Source organism: Amblyomma mixtum, chromosome 8 (genome assembly GCF_055824585.1).
Source record: "Amblyomma mixtum isolate Tamu chromosome 8, ASM5582458v1, whole genome shotgun sequence".
NCBI classification, from domain to species: Eukaryota; Metazoa; Arthropoda; class Arachnida; order Ixodida; family Ixodidae; genus Amblyomma; species Amblyomma mixtum.
In genome coordinates this window covers 139,314,973-139,334,856 of record NC_143019.1, presented here as the reverse complement: position 1 = coordinate 139,334,856, position 19,884 = coordinate 139,314,973, and the positions used below count along the sequence as shown (strand labels likewise).

Genomic DNA, 19,884 nt, shown 5'->3' with positions numbered 1-19,884 from the left:
GTTTTGCCTGTTATATTTCGATGGTCAACATCGTCGATGTCTGTCAGCAATCAGCACAGCCGCGCAGCATACCTGTAGCCGGCAGGGATGTTGGGAGTGGCCCACCCATAGCGCGTACGCCTATAATTTATGTACGGCACGCCGGGGGCGTGACCAATGGTTTTGATTGACAGGTGAACTCGGAGCTAAAGTCGTGAACGGTGAAGTGCCTCGAATTCATCTCGGGACTGTCATGGCGGCAGCAGCAGCAGCCTGGGTAATCGCTTCCTCTGACGGCAAATGGCAGTACGGCCGGCTGGACCCGTTTACTGCCTTGGCCGACGTCGAATTCTAGCGACATTTTCGCGTCTCCAAAAAATCGGTACGATGGTTGTGTAAGTAGTTAGGCGACGACCCACGCCTGCGGAGAGTGCGCACCGGGCTTCATTCGCTTTCGGTCGAAGAGCAAGTCCTCTGCGCCCTTCGGTTCTTCGCGACTGGGAGCTTCCAGGGGAGCGTCGGCGCAGACCGCTTTATTGGACGCCAATAAAGCACTGTGAGCCGCTCTGTGAGGGACATATCCAACGCGCTTATCGACGCGGCTGTGCAGAAGCGGTGGCTCGCATTGCCCACGACTGCGGCCGAGCGTGCGTACGTTGAGGAGCGTTTCCTTCTGCGCGGCGGCATCACAGACGTCGTGGGATGCGTCCACGGGACCTACATTGGCGTAAAGGCCCCTTCGAAGTCGAGCCCTGACATGGTGAAAGCGAACTATTTCACGAGGAAGGCACATTATGCATTGAACATTGCAATCAGTAAAAAAAGATAATTGTTCTCACCAAGTCCTTTGGGCTATCTCTACAGCACAGTGCCAAAGTCGGTCCCAGACTCTTTTGCCGAAGACTGGATCAGCCGCTAACCGGTTCCACAGAACAATTCATAACATGCCAGATACCTTAAGAGAGGCCCACAAAAAAAAAGTGGGCTCCTCGGCAACGGCGAAATCGAAAGTTGTAGATGGCCACTTGTTAATCGGGCCACTGCAGAGCACTCACCACAGTGCTAATTAATTAAATCCGACGAATGAATGTCATCTTTCGCACACACCTCTCACTTGCATCTAAAAAGTATAGTCACAATGCTGCAGAATCGGAAAGATAACCGCCACTGCTGACCAAAAGCCGGTGCGAGCTCATTGACAACGAATTTCGGACAGCTCACATTAACGCGGTATGCATGAAATGAACAGATGCATGCAGTTCATTTCAGAACACGGCATAATATTCAAGCGATTCTGAACAAACCGAGTTTTCTCATTCAAGTCACGCGAAATTCAACTTGCGATGAAAAAAAATGTGTGATAAAAAAGTTTCACCATGTGGGATTTGAACCCACGCGCTCCCATTGCCTGTCGACTCTCCGGAGCGACGCATTAGACCACACGGCCACAGAACAGCGCGGAGTGATACACCTCTCTTTATTTTTTTTTTTTTGCGGACTACTTCCGTAGCTTTGCACACATGGAGGAAGGAAACAACTAAGGAGAGGCCCTGACGTCACTTTTTGTGAAGCCGCCCCGCAACCGGAAGTTGGCTCGGCTCTCCTCACTATCTTCTTTCTCCACCGAGCTACGGGGCGGGGATCGCGCGCGGCTCGCAAGCGCTTCGTAAAAGAAAGGTATCAAAAAAACCGCGCCGCTCGCCGCTACACTCCTACACCTCCCTCTCCGTAAACACGCACCTAGACACAGACCGGCGCACAGGTGCGGTGAACCTTTTCCGACGCCAGGCGAAGAAAGAAGACAATGCGCGCTCACCATCCTCCTCGGGCTACCGTACACCCGCCGTGTGGCCTTCGAAACGCAGCTCAGCATCGCCGAGAGCGGCTTCATGTTTCTGTGCTGTTTGGTGAGGTGCGAAAGTTAGCTGATCAAAACAATCAACGCTTCTTCGCCTGTCGAAGCGCGGTTCCGGAGTGCCACCTTTTCGCGAGATTCATTTCAATGCATCGATCGCTCCGCGTAACGACACCAAGTTTGACGAACAAAATATCAAATGAGCGGTTATTTGCCGCATTTAAAAGCAATCCTAGATGCGTGCGTAACGTCACGACGCCAGGCATGTAGACTTTAACACGCAAGGCCGAACACATCGTGCCGAAAGCCCGTCCACCGCCACCGAGAAACACTCGGGCCCCTAGCAACAACGACGCTAACGACGCCGTACGCCGTTGCTAGTGGCCCGAGTTTTCTTAGCAACAACCACAACGTTGCTAGTGGCCCGACTTTTTAAGCCTAAATTTTGACGTCAATTCCGCCACATTTTCGCCAATGCATTGGGAGTACGAAGGGTCACTCCTTAGTTTTCCTTCCTCCATGGTTGCACATGTACCTCGTCGCCATTGGCGGTCAGCTGATCACGGGCGTTGGTAGCGTTCCCTCGCGGTACAAAGCAAAATTTAATAATGCATAAATCACTCCAAAGCGCTTTAAATCCAAATCTTGCACACTATAAAATGCTTATAAAGGTGTATTAAGTGCATTATAAAATTTAACAAACCTTGTTTGTCTAATTGCGCACGCAGTGCACTTGGTGGAGCGACACACAAATGAAAAGTGCACCGGCGGTTGGCTCACGTGACGCGTTCTTTGTAGACCGCCCAAGAAGCCGATGAGGTGGCGCCGATGTGATTATAATGCACGGAATATATCCAGATAACCCACTGAAGTTGGAGGCGTGACGAGGGTGGGATTTTGTCTAGCTACCATTAGTTCACTCATCTGAGGGCGTCGCCAGAGCTCGGGAAGATTCTGAGTTTCTGCAAACTCGGGCCTTCCAGCATAGCGCCCCTGGTCGCGTTCGAATCGTAAGACGATCGAGAACAGAAGTGCTAGTCGAAACTTGCGTCAGAAATAGGTCAGGAGTCGAACTGTCAACCAACATGTGCGTCTAAGGGAGCCGGTCGGCCTTGCCGTTCGTGGTCCTTTTCGCTGACATATTCGGGCCCGGAAATGCCCAAGGCGCCTTTGCCGGTATCATGCTATCACGTTCTCCGCACGTAGTGTAAATAAGTGGTGATTACCTTCCTGCTAGAAGTTACCATAAACGAAGGGACTTCAGCACAGAAAAGGCTTGGTTGGGCAGGTTGGTAATTCATTGCAACACAGTAATCACAGCGCGGGAACAACGCAGGCGTCCTCGTCCCGTCTCGTCCTTGTCCTGCGTTGCTCCCGCGCTATGATTACTGTGTTGCAGCGAAAGGACGACAGGAAAGGGAGAGCTTTCACTGTTCCCTGGAACGTCATTTCGAGCCCAAGATTGCTCCACGGTAGCTTGAAGTGTAATGCAAATATGTTTACGTGGACTGCCCATTTGTTACAATTTAAGTATACTCGGACGGATTAATTGCGTATTTACGAAAGTACACTTTAAAAACATTGCCAAAACCAAAATGCGATTTCCCCAAACTCGGTTTCGAGCATTAGGTTGTTCAACGGCAGCTTGAAGTGTGCTGCAATTATGCTAAGGCGGACTGCCAATTTGCTAGAATTTAAGTATTCTTTGGAAGAATTGATTGCGTATTTACGGAAGTACACTTCAAATACGTTGACAACACGCAAATGCCATTTCACGAAACGCGATTTCGAGCACACGACTGTTCAACGGCAGCTAGAAGTGTGCTGCAAATACGTTTAAAAGGACTGCCCGTCTGTTAGAATTGAAGTATATTTCGGATGAATTAATTTCATATGTACGAGAGTACACTTTTAATACATTGATAAGATGCTAAAACTGCATACATATACGTTTACAAGGACTGCCCGTTTGTTAGAATCGAAGTATACTTTGGATGAATTGATTTCATAGTTCCGAAAATACATTTTTAATAAACTGACAAGATGCTAAAACTGCATACATATTTTTTCATGTATTTGAAGAGTGCTCGAAGCATGCTTTAAGTGAGGTATTTTTTGCATATTTTAAGAATATATTTCGAATACCAAGCATGAAATTACAGGAATGTATTTCCTACATATTTTTAGTGCATTCATGAATACAAATTATGTTTAAATTACAATCTAAATAGCCCACCATATATTCCAAACGTATTAGTTTTTGCTAAGGATATATATATATAAACGTAATTCGGTTGACACAAGGTAGAAAAGAACTACTTTATTCTACCGTGTGTCAACCGAATTACGTTTATGTTCTACCGGATCCATACGATCTTCACCCCCTTCTATATATATATATATATATGCCATGACCTATGTCGTAACGAGCGCCTCTTTTCCATTCCCTTCTCTGCTCAATAGCTAACGACAGGGCATCGACTCTGGCAGTCTTGATGCGCCGTGGGTAGCATTAGAGATAGAAAGGAATTTTAATGAGGGAAAGGTGAGGGAGCTTCTGCCCTCACCTTTCGATCACGTTTTTACGTGGTACTCGTGGTAGTACAAGACATACTATGTTCACCACAATCGGTGAGAGTGGCGCTGGTGAACACTCTCAAGGTTCGGTTACACTGCACATAAATATCCCAGAACGCAGAAGATTGTACAGCCGTAACTTAGTTGGCAGAGCACTGGACGCGAAATTCGGAGGTCGTGAGGTTGGATTTCACCAGTGGCTTTTGCTTCTTCTTTCTAATCAATTATCTTTTACAAAAATGTTTTTGGCCGCCGCGATGGCTCAGTGGATATGGCGCTTGGCTGCTCACCGAAAAGACGTGGGCTTGAATCCAGCCGCGTCGGTCGAATTTCGATGGAGGCGAAATTCTAGAGGCCCGTGTGCTGTGCGATGTCAGTGCACGTTAAAGAACCCCAGGTGGCCGAAATTTCCGGAGTCCTTCACTACAGCGTTCCTCGTAGCCTGAGTCGCTTTGGGACGTTAATCCCCCATAAACCTAAACGAATAATGATTTCATTGATGAACACCAAAGATATAAAAAACGTCCCCTGTGGTTTCGGTGACTGCTGACTTCCGTCATAAGCCCCTCTTTTTCCCTGTCTGCTTAATAGCTGACGAGGGCCTTCGTCTTCTTGGATGCAAAGAAATCGCCCCAGTTGTGTAAAACGGTTAACCCCCCTAGAGAACCAAACTGCACTACGAAACATGTAAACTGTGAAAAAATATCTATTCAATCGCCTTGTCATGCGCAAATATCTATATCGGCCATACCGGGAGGTTTTTGAACACAAGACTAGAAGAACACCGAATAAATCGCAAGGATATAAACTTAGTAGAATTAAGCAAACACTACACAATGCAAAATCTGAAAACCGGACATCGGAGTAACGACTACTCTACGCAACTGCCAGCGCACCACCAAAAGGGTGATAACTAGAGGCCGGATTTTTAGGCACTAAAAAGCACGTTTTAGGCGCCATTAATAGGCGGCGAAAATTGCATTTTAGGCACCTAATGGAGAAAGATAGGCACTATAAACTTTATCAAAAGTGCAGACAGTTCCGAACTTCAGCGCGCAATATCTGCCGTAAAATAAACAAAAACACAGCAGGAATGATTTGGGATCTTAAGCAAGGTTCGAACATTAGAAGACGTTTTCTTTAAGGCTGTCGCGCAACTTTTCATACAATACACATGTTTCAGCGGAGCAAAAGGGACGGTTACCAAACCTTTTAAAACACTTCGGTCTACCTCGAAACAAACAATTAGCTTGTCGTGTACAAAAGTAGAAACAATGAACACCTTAACAGCTAGGAGGCCATGTATTTAGAAATTGATAGAAACATTGTCAATTCAAAGCATCTGACAAATAAGTTCAGTCTTCTCTCACAGAGGAATTGAACTTATTTATTGCAGGCATACACGATGCTTCAACATTAAAAAAATATGTTGTCATTTGTGTAAACAGTATTTTATAGTTTACGTGTCTGGAGCCACGCGACTATCAAATAGTGCTTTTCATTAGAAGTGTCTGGATACCATAAATGCGAGATGCTAGAAAATGTTACACACAGTGCTGCTTGATGCGGAATATGCCGAAAAGAATCATAGTTCTGCACGGGCCTACGTACACCCACGAGGATCAATGGTAAAATAAACATCATCCATCTAGAAATCACTGTTAAAGCTATGGAAGCAGTAGCAGACAAGCACCATCTGGGGCACAAGGAACGAAAATAAGGCAGGTTACCCAGGTGCAAATTTTAATCAGTTAAACTGTTTCCAGCAGGTTTATGGAACGTTTTACAGTTTCAATTGGAACCAACTGGAATTATTTGGACGAACCGATAACTTACTCCGTATACTTTCCGAAATGTGGTGCCATCTGGTCAACTACCACTTTAACAGCCAAAGTCATCAATAATCTGCCACGGTAAAATGGCAGAAAATAGGAAAAAGTTTGCTTAGATATTTTTGACTCACGTGGTTGGTATTGTGTACACAGCCGGCGTAGTTGCGGTGTTCACCACAGCCAACTGACGAGGTCGTCTAATGTTGCCACCAGTGTGTTCTACTCAAAACCGAAATGGATTCGAAAGCAAACAGAAACTGAAAGCAAAATCACAGTGTATTCAGGCCCCTTTTCTGTAAAATAGGGCATTATTAGGCACCGACGTCGGAAATAGGCATTTATAGGCACTATAAAAAGAGTATTAAACACATTGTCAACACCTAATTCGTGTTCATATGTAAACATGGTGCGCCTGCGAAGCGTTGAAAAAAATAGGCATTTGCCTAAAATCCGGTCTCTAGTGATAACATAAGCTCATGCCATTTAAAAATTCCCTTATAGATGTGTCAGCAAGGCTTTTTTTTTACGTCTGAGCAAACGAAGAGCTGCTGCTTCTGCATGACAATGGCAACTTTAATGAATGAAGGGATGAGAGATAAGGGTGAAGTAATCATGCTCTGGATGCGTGAGCTGTTTTTTTTTCCTTCTGTCTTGACGATCCTGGTGCCTATATAAGCCAGGTTGAAGCAATAAACAGGGTTATCAATCAGCGCCTGTATTTGCCTCCTTTTCTTTCTTGTCCGTGTTGGTACTGTGCTGTAGTCTCAAGCAAGCTGGAGCTGGATCCAAGGTGGAGAAGTGAAGCGTGATCAACATCTACACTCACGGAAGCCTAAAATGTCGACTGAAATGCATCTTGGCTGTTGACAAAGGCAGATGCTAGGCATTATAAAGTGCGTCAATAAGGGAGCAAGCGTGGTATACGACGAGAGGAACTATTTGGAACATTAGGTTTCCCAGTTAAAGGGGAAATTCTGTCGTCCCGACTGCGCCTTCTACATCGTCGTCCTTCTCACAAAGGACTCGGCTGCCTTCGAAGCCCGTGGAACTTGTCTTCCAGAAGTAAGTTGAAGGTGCCACAGACTAACGTCAGCGTAGTCGAGCCTCTTGATCAATTACGTCATCATGCGGGCTGCATTTACGCCCCCATGAAAAAGAACAGCCGCAAAAACGGAACCAGAGGGTATTTGAGCGGTTAGTTTTTTGGCACCGTTCGCGTGTTAGATATTCACGATGGCGCTGCCGATCCATTGAGTGTGATGACCCAGAAGTTCGAGGATGTGCAGACGCCGTATAATCTAATATATATGGTGGTCTAAATTACATGACAGCAAGGGATGGTGCAGAAATATCTAGCGCTGTTAATCATTATATTATTTAAAGGTAAATGTTCAAAACGCAAATGACAGGAAACCCCGAAGATAAACATCAGACAGGACAGGCGATGCCTTCGTGGTTATCACTGGCGCTTTTCACCTTTTTTTACTTTTAAATGACATAAGCAAGTATCCCAGCAAGATGTTCTATTCAATCGATTGTTTGTTAATTTCGCTTATAAGGCAAAAATCGAAAGGTTATGCAAGTATCAATACCTCCCATTGCTGGTATAAGCAAGATGGTGCGGATGCATGAAAAACATCCAGGTGCGTTTGCTTCGAACCTGGCAAAGGTTTTCTGCTAGCTGCCTTTGCAAAAAGAAAGAAAAAATTTATGGATAAAGACGCTAATTAATGACGTCTTATCGCTACGGTGAAGATGTGTAGGCAGGAGGTCATACTGGTGAAATTCGAGTCAGCTCAATGTGGCAAGAGAGAGTTTGAAGACTCACCAACACAGTCGACATTTATTGCACTACTTACTGCTGAAGAAAGCTGCTTGGTGTGCAGAACTGTTGCCTGCATTCGAAAGAGCAGCCTTGTAAATTTGCTTTCTAGAGGAAACTCGCATGTTGGGCTTGAATGCTGTGAACATAATCACTTCGAAGATCAGCTCACCGAGGCATATGTAAAAGGACACTCACCGTCTCAAGCGACGTCAAGACAGTGCCCTACAGGCGGCTTTCCAATTCCGAGTGGGCTACTCCCAAGATATAGCCTTTCCAGAACACCGAGGGATGCAGTGTTGGAAGCTTTCGCGGCAGGAAAGGGTTCATGAGAGGGGGAAGAGGAACATTTCTTCACAGTGAATAAGAAAGCACATAAACAAAGTATTGCATAAGGCACCTTCCCACAATGGAATATTTGATGATTATGTAAGGAACACTTCCCTCCCCCATACCTTTTATGGCCTTCGGCCTTGCTGAGCCATAGCAATTACTGTATTGATTCTATCTAGCTAAGAGAGGTCATAAAACAGCGTCAGACTGGTGGAATTCATGGCAACATGTACAGAGCTAAACTTGATCGTAATCGATAGCACTTGCGGTGTCGCCGAGGGAATCATTGCGTTTTTCTATACAGGATGAAAATGACCTTGGTCGTGTTGTAGAGCCGACTAACGCCGGGAGTTCAAAATTACTTATTTTTCCGGAGCCTTGCTGTCAATATTTCCTTCTTTTAATACGAGGGGGAAAGAAAATCAGAACATCACTCAGTTCCGGAGGACAGGTAGGTCGATGAAGGTCGACTGATGGCGGAAATCGTTCGTTTGCCGGTTCTTTTGCTTGGTGATGTCACTTGTTATTCAGGGGCGGACTGCTTCTCCGAATGAAATCGACGCCTAGCAACAGGATTCAGCTCGATGCGTAAGTCTTGGCACTGGGTGAAGTGGCTTGCGTGGCCTCAAAAATTTGGCGAAGGTGCATTTACGCTTTGGTTCTCGCAACTTGCGAACGAAGCCCCTTTTTTTCTTTTGCACGTAGAGCTGCGTCTTTGGTGTTGGCAGGGCTATTCTCATTATGTAATCACACATATTTGAGGGGTTACAGAATACAGATGCCAAGGTTAATGTAGTGTAACAATATTCATCAGCAGTTGCTGGCGTCTGAGGCTTCATGCTTGAGCGGCAGCAGGCATCGTTATTGCCAGCTTTCCAATTCCATCTCAGAGACTGAAATATCCATGCTGTTCATCCGAGAGTTGTGGAATCACAATCTTCCCATTGCGTAATGAGGGAAGCGACCGATGAATGCCCGCTCTCAGACGCCGACCGCAGGTGGCTCCAGTATTAAGCATTCAATCTTTTTACACTGCAATCTCGGATATTTTTCAGCTCAGTGGGGCAAGTAAGGTTTACGCCTTAAAACTCCACCTCCGGTGACGTCATGGAAAATTACCACACCTTCGCCTATAAAACCTCCGTGCGTCGCCCAGACATATCGACCTCGCTCCAAACATACACCAGGCAAAATGGGAAATGCCTTAATTGGCTCATCTTAACATCAGCACACCCGAAATTCACACCTAATGATGCGGTGTGAACAAGAAGGTAGTTGTTTTTTTTATTTTATTGGTACATACTGTCAATCCCATATGGGATTATAACAGGAAGGGCGTAAGTTGAGCAGTCTAATAAATAAGCACAATAAGGCAAGCAAGCATAACACAAAGGTAAACACTCAGCGTTGTGAGGGTAAGATGTTTAACGAGAACTCAAGAATAGAAGTAAAGGGGTATAAACTTTCAAATGGACGGAACAGAGAACAGTAATCAAGGAACAGCGAACAGACACTGGAAGCCAATGAATCAATGTTTTAAAAATAATAGGCAAAAATGGAAGGTAATGCAACGGAAGAACATGTAGAAATTAGCACACAGTGAACACGATCTGTGCCTGACTGAAAGGCGGGGACATATGCAAAAGTACGTAAAGCATTTATTCCGTACCCAGTTGGTGTTCGACGAGGGCTACAAAGGTATTTAATGATGAGCAGCTTGTGGTGGTTGTTTTTTTTTTTATTTATTTTTATTTATTTACAAACTTTATTTATTTACAAATGTGCATACAGTCTTTAGGATGAGCCACAGGCCAAAAGCTAAAGAAAATAGCTTGAAAATGCCTGTGGCTCATCTAAGAGCCATTACAAATAATAAAATAAACACATGCATACAACGGTGGCAGATCGCATACGAGTACACTGTAGAAAGAATTTATAATATTTACGATTGAACTGATGGGTACACAGAGATGTAGTTTGAAACTAGAAAAAAACAATTAAAACTGAACAAATGCATTTGAAAGTTATACACTGCTGGGTTGATTACAAAGGGGAAAATGACACCGATACATACACAAACTACAATATATGAAAAGAAGTTATGGAATATTATTTACAAAGTACACTTTTAAATCATGAGGTCGGAGGTTATACATGCTCAGCTGGTTAGATTCGTAGCTGTTTAGAACATTAGGTATAAGGAAGTTAAGTGCTTGTTTACCATAGTTAGTTCTAGCTCGTGGAAGTGTCCATTTTGCAGTTGATCGGGTTTGAACATACTTTTCTATGGGCTTTAACAATGCGATATTAAGCAAAAAATTACATATTGATGGTGAAGAAAATTTGAGATAGTATAATAGGCGGTACTCAAGAAAAACATTGACACGAATTACTTCATACTTAGTAAACAATTCAGCCGTATGGGCAGTAAAACTGGCACCTGCGATAATCCTGATAGCTTTCTTTTGGAGAATTAGAATTTTCTGTAGATTTGTTTTGGATGTGGTAGCCCAAACTATGTGGCAATAGTTAATGTGTGATTGGAATAGGGCATGATAAATCATTCGTTTTATACAGGGAGGAAATTCAGTGCGGTATCGAGCAAGAAAACCAACGGAAGGAGCTAATTTCTTGCGAAGATGTATTGCGTGTGCGGTCCAGCTCATACAGGCGTCAAAAATTACACCGAGTGATTTGAAGGTGTCCACAATTTCTATTTTATGATTCCCAAGTTGAAGATCATCGTTTAAGTTAATTTTGACGTTTTTAGGCCTGAAAAAAATAGCTTTAGATTTATTGGTATTAATAGACAACCCATTTTGAACGGACCACGCATGCAAAGTTTTAAGAACAGCATTACCGCGATTTAATAACTGATCTGTTGAGGAGCCCGTTAAGAAAATACTGGTGTCATCTGCGTACAGAATGAATTTAACGTTACTGTCAATATTTACGAGATCATTTATGTATACGTTAAAGAGAAAAGGACCTAAAAGGCTGCCCTGAGGCACTCCACAGTTTATAGCCTGAAGAGTGGATCCATGTCCATCACAGAAAACAGCCTGTTTTCGATCAGTGAGGTATGACCGTAGAAGATGGAGACACATTCCTCGAACACCATACATTTCTAGTTTAGCAAGCAAAATAGTGTGGTTAAGAAAGTCAAAAGCCTTACTGAAATATGCAAAAGGGTATTCCATTCGCGTATGGTTAGTGGGAAGAATGAGTGTTTAAAGCAGTCGGTCCGGAAAGTGTACTCGTTTAAAGTATGAGAGTGCTTATGGCGTGTAGGCCTGGTATCTGTAAAGGATAAATATTTAGAAGTGCAGTATGCAGCTGATTATTGAGCAACTGGTGCATGAATCTAAGACGTGCTAGTTTGGCTCTCTTCTGCAAGGTAAGCATACCAGCTTTATGGAGTAGGTCAGTTGGTGAGTCAGTTTGGCTATATTTATTAAAAATGAATCTGATTGCCTTCCTTTGTACTTGTTCTAGTTTACTTACATGTTGTTTAGTAGAGGGAAACCAGACAATGTTAGAGTATTGTTCAGCAGTAGTTAAGCGGGAACAAAAGAAAGTGTTTTCAATGCCAACAAAGCGTGTGTGCAGTGGTATGAAAAATATCCAAGTAGTCTTTAGTGTGGTCAACTGCTTGCTAGCCGATTCAAATCTTAGAAGTCTTTCAGTCTCTCTCAGAATAAGAATTTTATTAGTCATTTAGTTCATGAGTGCATATTGATATGCAGAAGGAGGTCCCATAGTCGACGATTGAAGGGGGATCTCTTGTACAGAATAACCTTGTAATGCCTAAAACAATGCGCAGCTTTTAGGAATTAAAGGTAACACTTAAATGGGGCAGAATGCACATAATCGGACGCACTGAATACGAACATTTAAAAAATGGAACTAATGGTTTGTCTGTTGGTTTTTAGAAGTTGTTTTAGTGATTTTTTTTTAACTAAGTGGCGTGCGGATTTTTTAATGTTCAGAAGTCAGGTGTTCTGTAATGATAGTGATGAAAACTGAACAGTCTGCTCACCATAGTTAATACGAACCTTTCGTAGGTGTAAATTGTTCGAAGTTAGTCGGGTAATGCTTGAATTGGTGGAGTTGGATGATAAAAACTGTACAGGTGGTAATTGGTTGTTCATGAGTTTGATGAAAATGCCGAAATGAAATTGAGTGAACTTTCGAACTGTTAGAATATTATTATTATTATTAATTCTTATGAATTTTTTCTAAATTACGTGTGTTGAAGCAAGGTGAGAGCTGTCGTATTTCCCCAACATGTTAAGCCGTATGTGATGTGACTGTCAATAAGTGAGCAATACAATACGATCAATGTGTTCAACAAAAGTAGGGTGGAACCAGCGGAACACAGACGCAGGACATGAAAAAAGGGAAAAAAGAAAAAAAGGAGGACGGTGTGGTGTGTGTTCCTCCTTTTTTTCTTTTTTCCCTTTTTTCATGTCCTGCGTATGTGTTCCGCTGGTTCCACCCTGACAACATTATGAACCAACTAGCCCAGCAATTTACGCTCCTCAACAAAAGTAGGGGCGCGCTTTGATAAGAATTCGTATTCCAGGTGTCATTTTCTTATTTACGTAATAACTATGGCCATGAAATGTTTATCTCATTGAACACCAAGGAATATAGAACTGTTAGATGGTATGTTTTGACTAGCAATAACGATAGATGGAATACAGGCTAGCTTTCGCTAACGGGAGCTGAATACCATGAATTTCTTTCAGAGGGGTTAATATTAAAGCTATTGTTGTTACACCTCCGAAGGGCATTTTGTACGTCACAGTTAAGTTCAGATATGAGACGTGAGATGTCAGTATCGGAGTTAAAGATTGTAGTGTCTTCTGCATGCAAAGTGCACCTTGATGATGACAGATACTTGGGTAAATAATCATTAATATATATGAGAAACAAAAGCGCACCTAGGATAGGTCCTTGAGGCACGCTTATATTAGTAATCAGCGCCTTAGCAAAAGTGTTTAAGATGGGAACAGTTCGACTTCTGTAGCATTTTAGTAGGATGTGGGCTGGTTTACAGATGTCTAATGCCTCTAGTTTATCAAGAAGAATACTGTCATTAATTGCGTCAAAGTCAATGAAAACCAATGAAAACCGACCAAAGAAAACCGACGCAGCGTAAAGCCCTTAATTGATCCATTTCTTTAACTGGACAGTGGATGCAATAAGGCCACGTTCTGTAGAGAAACCTTCACGAAAACCAAACTGATGAGGGAGAGGACGTTAAACTTATTGAGGTAGTCAGTTAAACGTTTTTCAATTAATTTTTCAATACTTTTGCTGGAGGCAACATGCATACGGGCCGGTAACTGGAAAACAGTTATCTCTCACCTTTTTAATGCAGGAATTACCTTGCCTTTATTAAGGTCTTCTGGAAATATGCGTCTTAAAAACTAAATTAACGGTAAAAAAAAATACATCGCAGATTAGAGGTGCGATGATTTTGATGTGACCGGCTAAGCATTAGAATACGATGACGAGGTGTAGTTGCGTTAGCAAAGGAGAAACTGCTAAAGACTTCAGCTATATCAAGTAGTAGGTCATATTCAACGCCGTTGTGCAACATCCCAGAAACTTGGCGATGATGTCTGTTTCTGTTGAAAAAGGTATTGACCATTTCACATTGTTTCTTCGTGTTATTACCCGCTTCAGATGAACTCTTTTCAAGTTACATTTTGTTTAGCCGGTTTTAATTGAGCGTTAATATCTTTACTAAGTTTTTGTATCTGGCTTGCAATTTCTTGCTGAAAGGTTGTGTTTAGTTTTTTTTTTATAGTTTCGCAGGGCACATTTTTTCTGATAACCAGGGACTATAAAAAAAGTCCACCTATTTTTTACATTTCTGTTCATGTGTGTAGGTTGGGGGGTAATATCAGTTAAGTGACAAACATTTGGAAAAGGCTATCTGTGAATTGGTAAGTGATGTAATTGTAGACTAGGCGGTGTTTTAAAAGGCAGTGACATTTTTTCTTTTTGCTCAATTACCCTAGTGGGAGAAGCTAACTGGGTGCCGTAATGTGATCGAAGTATACAAGTACAGGTCGGTGATCAGCAATGTCAATGTCAAGAACGCGAGCTGGTGGTGAAGATAGTAAATTAGAGCATGGTCAATGAGTGCGCATCCATAATGATGGTTGACACGAGTAAGAATTTCAATCAAGATTTCAAAACCGAAACTATGAAAAGCGCTTCCATAGTTGATACAGCTTGTCGGCGTTTTATCCAGTAAATTAATATTCATTCCGCCCATAATAAAGGCATTTTTATTTTCGAGTGAGATAGTATTCAAGCTATGATTAAGGGCAGTGCAGAAATCAACAACTAATGTTGATGGTAAACGATAAATGCCTCCAAATATGAAATAACCGTAGTCGAGGCCAGGAAAGACGTGATCCAATTCAATAAAAACAGATTCGCAGTCGGGTACAGGTAAGGACAGACCGTGTCTGTTTCAAAGCGTGTTTTTCAGAAACATAAATGGCGGCACCACCATGGCTACTCGTCTGTCTGTGGCAATACTCTGGTGTATAGTTAGCAAAGTACAACATGTTAGTGTCGTCGGGTGATAACCACGTTTCAGTAATAGCGATTAATGAAAAGGCGCTAGAAGGTGATAAAATATACTTATCTATTTCATCAAAGTGTTTGCAGATATTTCTAACAGTGAAAGAAATGATACAGCGATGACCATTCAAAAAGAAATTTAAATTACTCGTTCCTAAAAGAGAAGCCATGGTTCTTTAGTTGCAGAGAAAATTTAGCCGAATGGAATCAGCCTCCGACTCCATTTTTGTCAAGTCAGATTCACTGCGAATTTGTGGGACATTGCTGGTAGTGCACGGTCTTTCTAGCCTTGATTTGCAAGATACCGTCCATAGGAACGTCCAATCTTTTTCTTTCTTCAGAGCATGGCCTGCCATTTTTTAAAACTTGGTTGGTATGTATTACAGGACATTCTACGTAAGTGAAATATTTACAACGCCTTAAAGGGACACTGAGGAGAGCACTACTAATATTTTTTTTATAGTAAAATCCGATAGTTCGGCATGTCATGGCTTTGTTGCCACTTGGCCGGCAGCGAAAGATGCATTTATTTCTAAGAAATTTGGATTCGAAGTTGAAAAAGTTTTTCCCGCCGCTCTGATTCAAACTTGGGATTCTCCTATGACGACACAGGACTAAGTGACGTGAAACATGACGTGCGCATGACGTACCGCAGACTCCGTGATTTCTGGCGGCCAGCAGTGCGGCCTAGCAGCAGCCGAAAAGAAAGCTACCGCCGGCCGCACGATGAAGGCATCTATCGGCTATTGCGGCCGTCGCTTCGATTACGTTTGCACTGACGTTTTGCCAGCGTTACGATGGATCTCGTTCTCGAAGTCGTCAACGAAGTTCTCGCAAATAGACACCTTTAGCATACCGTGTACCTTGTTACCGCTAGCGGAATACCGGGAGCCCGCCTACCGCCGGAAAAGAGGCTCTGATTGGTCCCGATGCTTCAGGGGCGCGCGTAGCTGCCGGGCGCGTGGCGCCATCTGGCGACGTCAAGGACATTTGCGCATGCATTGGCTGCGCCTCAGGGATTTGTGGCTTCTCGGGTCCTAGAGGTGCTACAGCCATTGGTTCTAGCAACACTGCTTTGTCCTATGACGTCATCACGCTTGTACTTGCGAGTTTGGCCTGTGGCGGCGATACCTGTATTTTGGTTCTTGCTCTTTTCTACGTTACAAGAACTTTGTTGCCAGTATGAGTGGCGTTTTTGTAATCAGGAGCTGGTATTCTGTCGACAAAGCCAACTTCAATTTCTCCTCAGTGTCCCTTTAAGGAATGAAGTATCAAAGCAATCTGAGAGCAAAACACGACGAAGTGTACGGGCTCTAAAAGGGAGGCGAAGCTGAGGTTGGGGCTATCAAAGTACCAGTCAGATTTAAGCACGCCCGGTCATACATTCTCTTCAATGATCAGTTGTTCGGCTTTGAAGTTGGATTTTGTCGAAACATTGGACTAAAATGCAGGTACATCATGCGAGGTTTCCACAGTCTAATGCCTATAGAATCACCACCATATTCCAATGGAGTGGGGTACTATTAATTCGCTTCGGCAAATTACGCTGTTCAACAAACCAGAACAATATCGCGTTTTTGAAACTCTTGAAACAATACAGAATTTTTTCGACAACGCCACAGAGACGGCAACTAACCAACGACCGAAAATGCCGTTTTTCCGAAGTCATGTCTTCAATGCCAAGGTCACATCCTGGTGCTTGTAGAACAGTCCTTGGTACACGACGAAATTGACATTTTACCTATACTTACAAGCAAAAATAGGCAATAGGCATTGAGTTCCCAAAATCTTCGGAAGCTTTCTTGTCGGCACCATGCGGGAATATTGCCGTAGCGGCTGTTTCCTGCGGATCTCGTCACCCTCTATCCTTGATAACAACAAAGCCCATGAGCAAGAGCTTCTCGTAGGTGAAGCGGCAATTTGCTGGCTTCTGGATAAGTCCAGACGACTACATTGCGTAGTACTCTCTGTAAACTCTGACGCCACAAGGCTTTTGCTTGGGCTTGACTCCGTGAAGCAGTGCTTTCTCACTGAAATGGCCTAAACATTGCTAACGGCCGACTACAAATCTGCCATTCCAGTCACGCTCAGAATAGTGAGGTGATGGGCTAGTTGGTACGGCATAACGATCGAAACAAGGCGAGGCCCAGAACAGGCAATAATACACCAGCGCTCGTGTGTGTTTCATTATAGGCATTTTCTCCTGTTCTTCGGGTGGCTTCATTCCTTACCCAGCCAGGCGCCTTATTAGAACAGTTGAAACGTTAACTCATACGCAACTAGTTCCTGAATTCCAGCCTTCTTGGCAATAACTTTCCACTGTGCCGCAAGTGGTCAATATTGTAAAATACAATCATGACCATATTAATGAGAATGGTCCAATATTCCTACGTTATGCTCTGTTATGCTGTTCCAAAGCGTAGCGCAATCTGGCTTTTAAGGTTTTCCCTCAGGTCGCTTTGAGTAGTCGTTAGGGTGCAACCTTGAAGAAGTTCGTGAACAAGTTCTCGGTAAAAAATGCGTTTGTCCAGAATTTTCCGGCATGCATCAAAATGGTTAATCTGCTTAAAATCACTGGAACATCGATATTGCAGCGCCGATGCAGGCATCAATGAATTTCAACAAGCCTATTTGTTGCATTCTGGTTCACATTCCCCGAAGCTTCCCTTTTCGTGGTTCCGTCATATCAGCCCGCGCTTCCTAGTGCAGTGCGTGCTGGGCTTCCTATCCTAAGCTTTCCTCACAACAGGTGCAGCTGCGGGTTTAAACCGATTTCAGGATACGCCAGCTTTCATACAAAGTGTGACATAAATGCGCTTTCAATAACTGAGATGCGAAGCTGCAAACATCACATAGCGCAACTAAAGAACACATGGCTAATACTGTAGTGAAACTTGGTCAGTAGCGTTGTGCGAATGAATGAATATAAACTTTCATTGGACTGCGATGATCTTGCTATTTAAATCAGACGCATAGGCTCGAAGAACTATTCAAGAATAATGTATCTTACAGAAACTTCGATCCGTCTCCGACTTCACTAAAGCGTCGCTGCTCTCAGTGCGTGCTAAAAAGTGGCTGGCAGTTGGGCTATGCTAGGCATGCAATATTGCGTGAGGGCCGTCACCGCAAATGAGGTGGTGATGGTGGAAAGATTTATTAGGAAGGGACAGGAGGTATGTTTGGATCAGCCCGTAAGGAACCGGGCCTTACAAGCACTAGGTGGAGGTCCCTGGTATGGTACCCCAGTGGCGGTGACCGCCGCCCGGGCGCGCCCGACTAGGGCTTGTTGGGCCTGTAAGTCGTGACAGCCGAGCAGGGTTGCCTCCCAGTCCTCCCGGGTTGGGTTGGGGTGAGGGGGGACTAGCCGGGTTGGAGGGGCAGGCCCACACCATGTGATAGGTGTCAGAAGACGCCGCCCTAAAGTGCGGTCAGCTGCCTCTAAAATGTTTTAGTGCTGCCAGGCACAGCAATTTTTTGGTGAGAAGGCGGAGAAGGAGCCGCTCATCCGTCTTCTTGAGGCCTTTACATGGGCGGGGGTAAAGGACATGACTATCTTGATAGTAGCCTGTGATATCTTTAAAGGTATAGACCGGATTAAAAGTAGCGGAAACGTACTTTCCTACTCTCTTAACTGCGACTACTGTAATTTCTGTGCTCATAATTACTAATATACACCACAGTACCTGTCTTTAAAGCACCCTTCTAAGAGAACACCGTATTCACTAGACGCGCCTTTGTTCATTCCAAACCATCTTGTTGGCGTGGCGGAGTGGTTAGCGTGCTCGTCTCGCACTCCGGAGACCCTGGTTCGATTCCCCAACTTGACCAATTTCCTACTAGGTTTTATTTATTAATGCTTCTAGGATTTTTAGCTCCGCCGCGGTGGCTCAGTGGTTACGGCGCTCGGCTGCTGACCCGAAATACGCGGGTTCGATCCCGGCCGCGGCGGCTGAATTTCGATGAAGGCGAAGTTCTCGAGGCCCGTGTGCTGTGCGATGTCAGTGCACGTTAAAGAACCCCAGCTGGTCGAAATTTCCGGAGCCCTTCTCTACGGCGTCCCTCACAGCCTGAGTTGCTTTGGGACGTTAAACCCCAATAAACCAAACCAAACCAGCTTCTGGGATTTTTCGCTCAGGGCCAACGCCGCCGACGCCGACACCGGCTTTTCTGCGACACGGGGCCCTTGACGCTAACGCGTTAATACTGTCGTCCATTCGGCGGCCCAGATTTATAGCATCTTCTCAGGGTTCCAGCCTGGTTACGACGAATTTCCCTAGCGCACTGGTTGCCGGGGGTTTGCGATAGGCGTCTGCACCTGGTACTTGTACAGGTTGCACGCTGCCAGGAAGAAGTACAAGGCCGCGTTTCCGGTCGGCGGTTGTAGACGCTGCTCGAGAAAACGACACTGCTCGCAGAGACACTGAAGGAAAAAAATGAACAACAAGGAATTTGACGACTTAGCATTAAATGGCTTTAAGTTTAAAAGAAGACGCATACTAGAGCTCTCAAGCAGCATGCAGCAGTACTCGGCAACATTTGTTTCGTCGAAACAAAAGCAGCTCTCAGTAGAATGATTCCCGGCGAACTCTGTTCAATGCTGCTTCACTTCCTAGGATAAACGGAAAGAGCGGCCTGTCGTACTGCACATCTTTATACTTAGGTACCTAGAAGAGGCAAGCCCTGAGGCCGCCTTTCCGTAATATATCTTCTGAAAAAATGCAAACCCGCAGGCATGAAGACATGGAATTGCATACCATTCGAGGCAGGTTCGTAGTCGTGCCGAGCTGCTCTACTTCTGCACGCCACGGCAACAGCCCAGTTTGACTTCAAGAGAACGATTTCAACATTACAAATGCATTCTGGCGCATGAACATGCGCAC

The 19,884-nt window shown here is 44.2% G+C and overlaps 1 protein-coding gene across 1 annotated transcript in view; it reads right to left on the bottom strand.

Annotated features, from left to right (window-relative positions):
• LOC149334620 (uncharacterized) overlaps positions 1-19,669 on the bottom strand; it is a 70,118-nt gene extending 50,449 nt beyond the window's left edge. Inside the window, exon 1 of the mRNA XM_089555260.1 lies at positions 19,320-19,669. Coding sequence (XP_089411386.1) covers positions 19,320-19,520 — 201 coding nt within the window. The 5' untranslated portion in view covers positions 19,521-19,669. The remainder of the gene's footprint in view (positions 1-19,319) is intronic.
• Between the last annotated feature and the right edge of the window lie 215 nt (positions 19,670-19,884).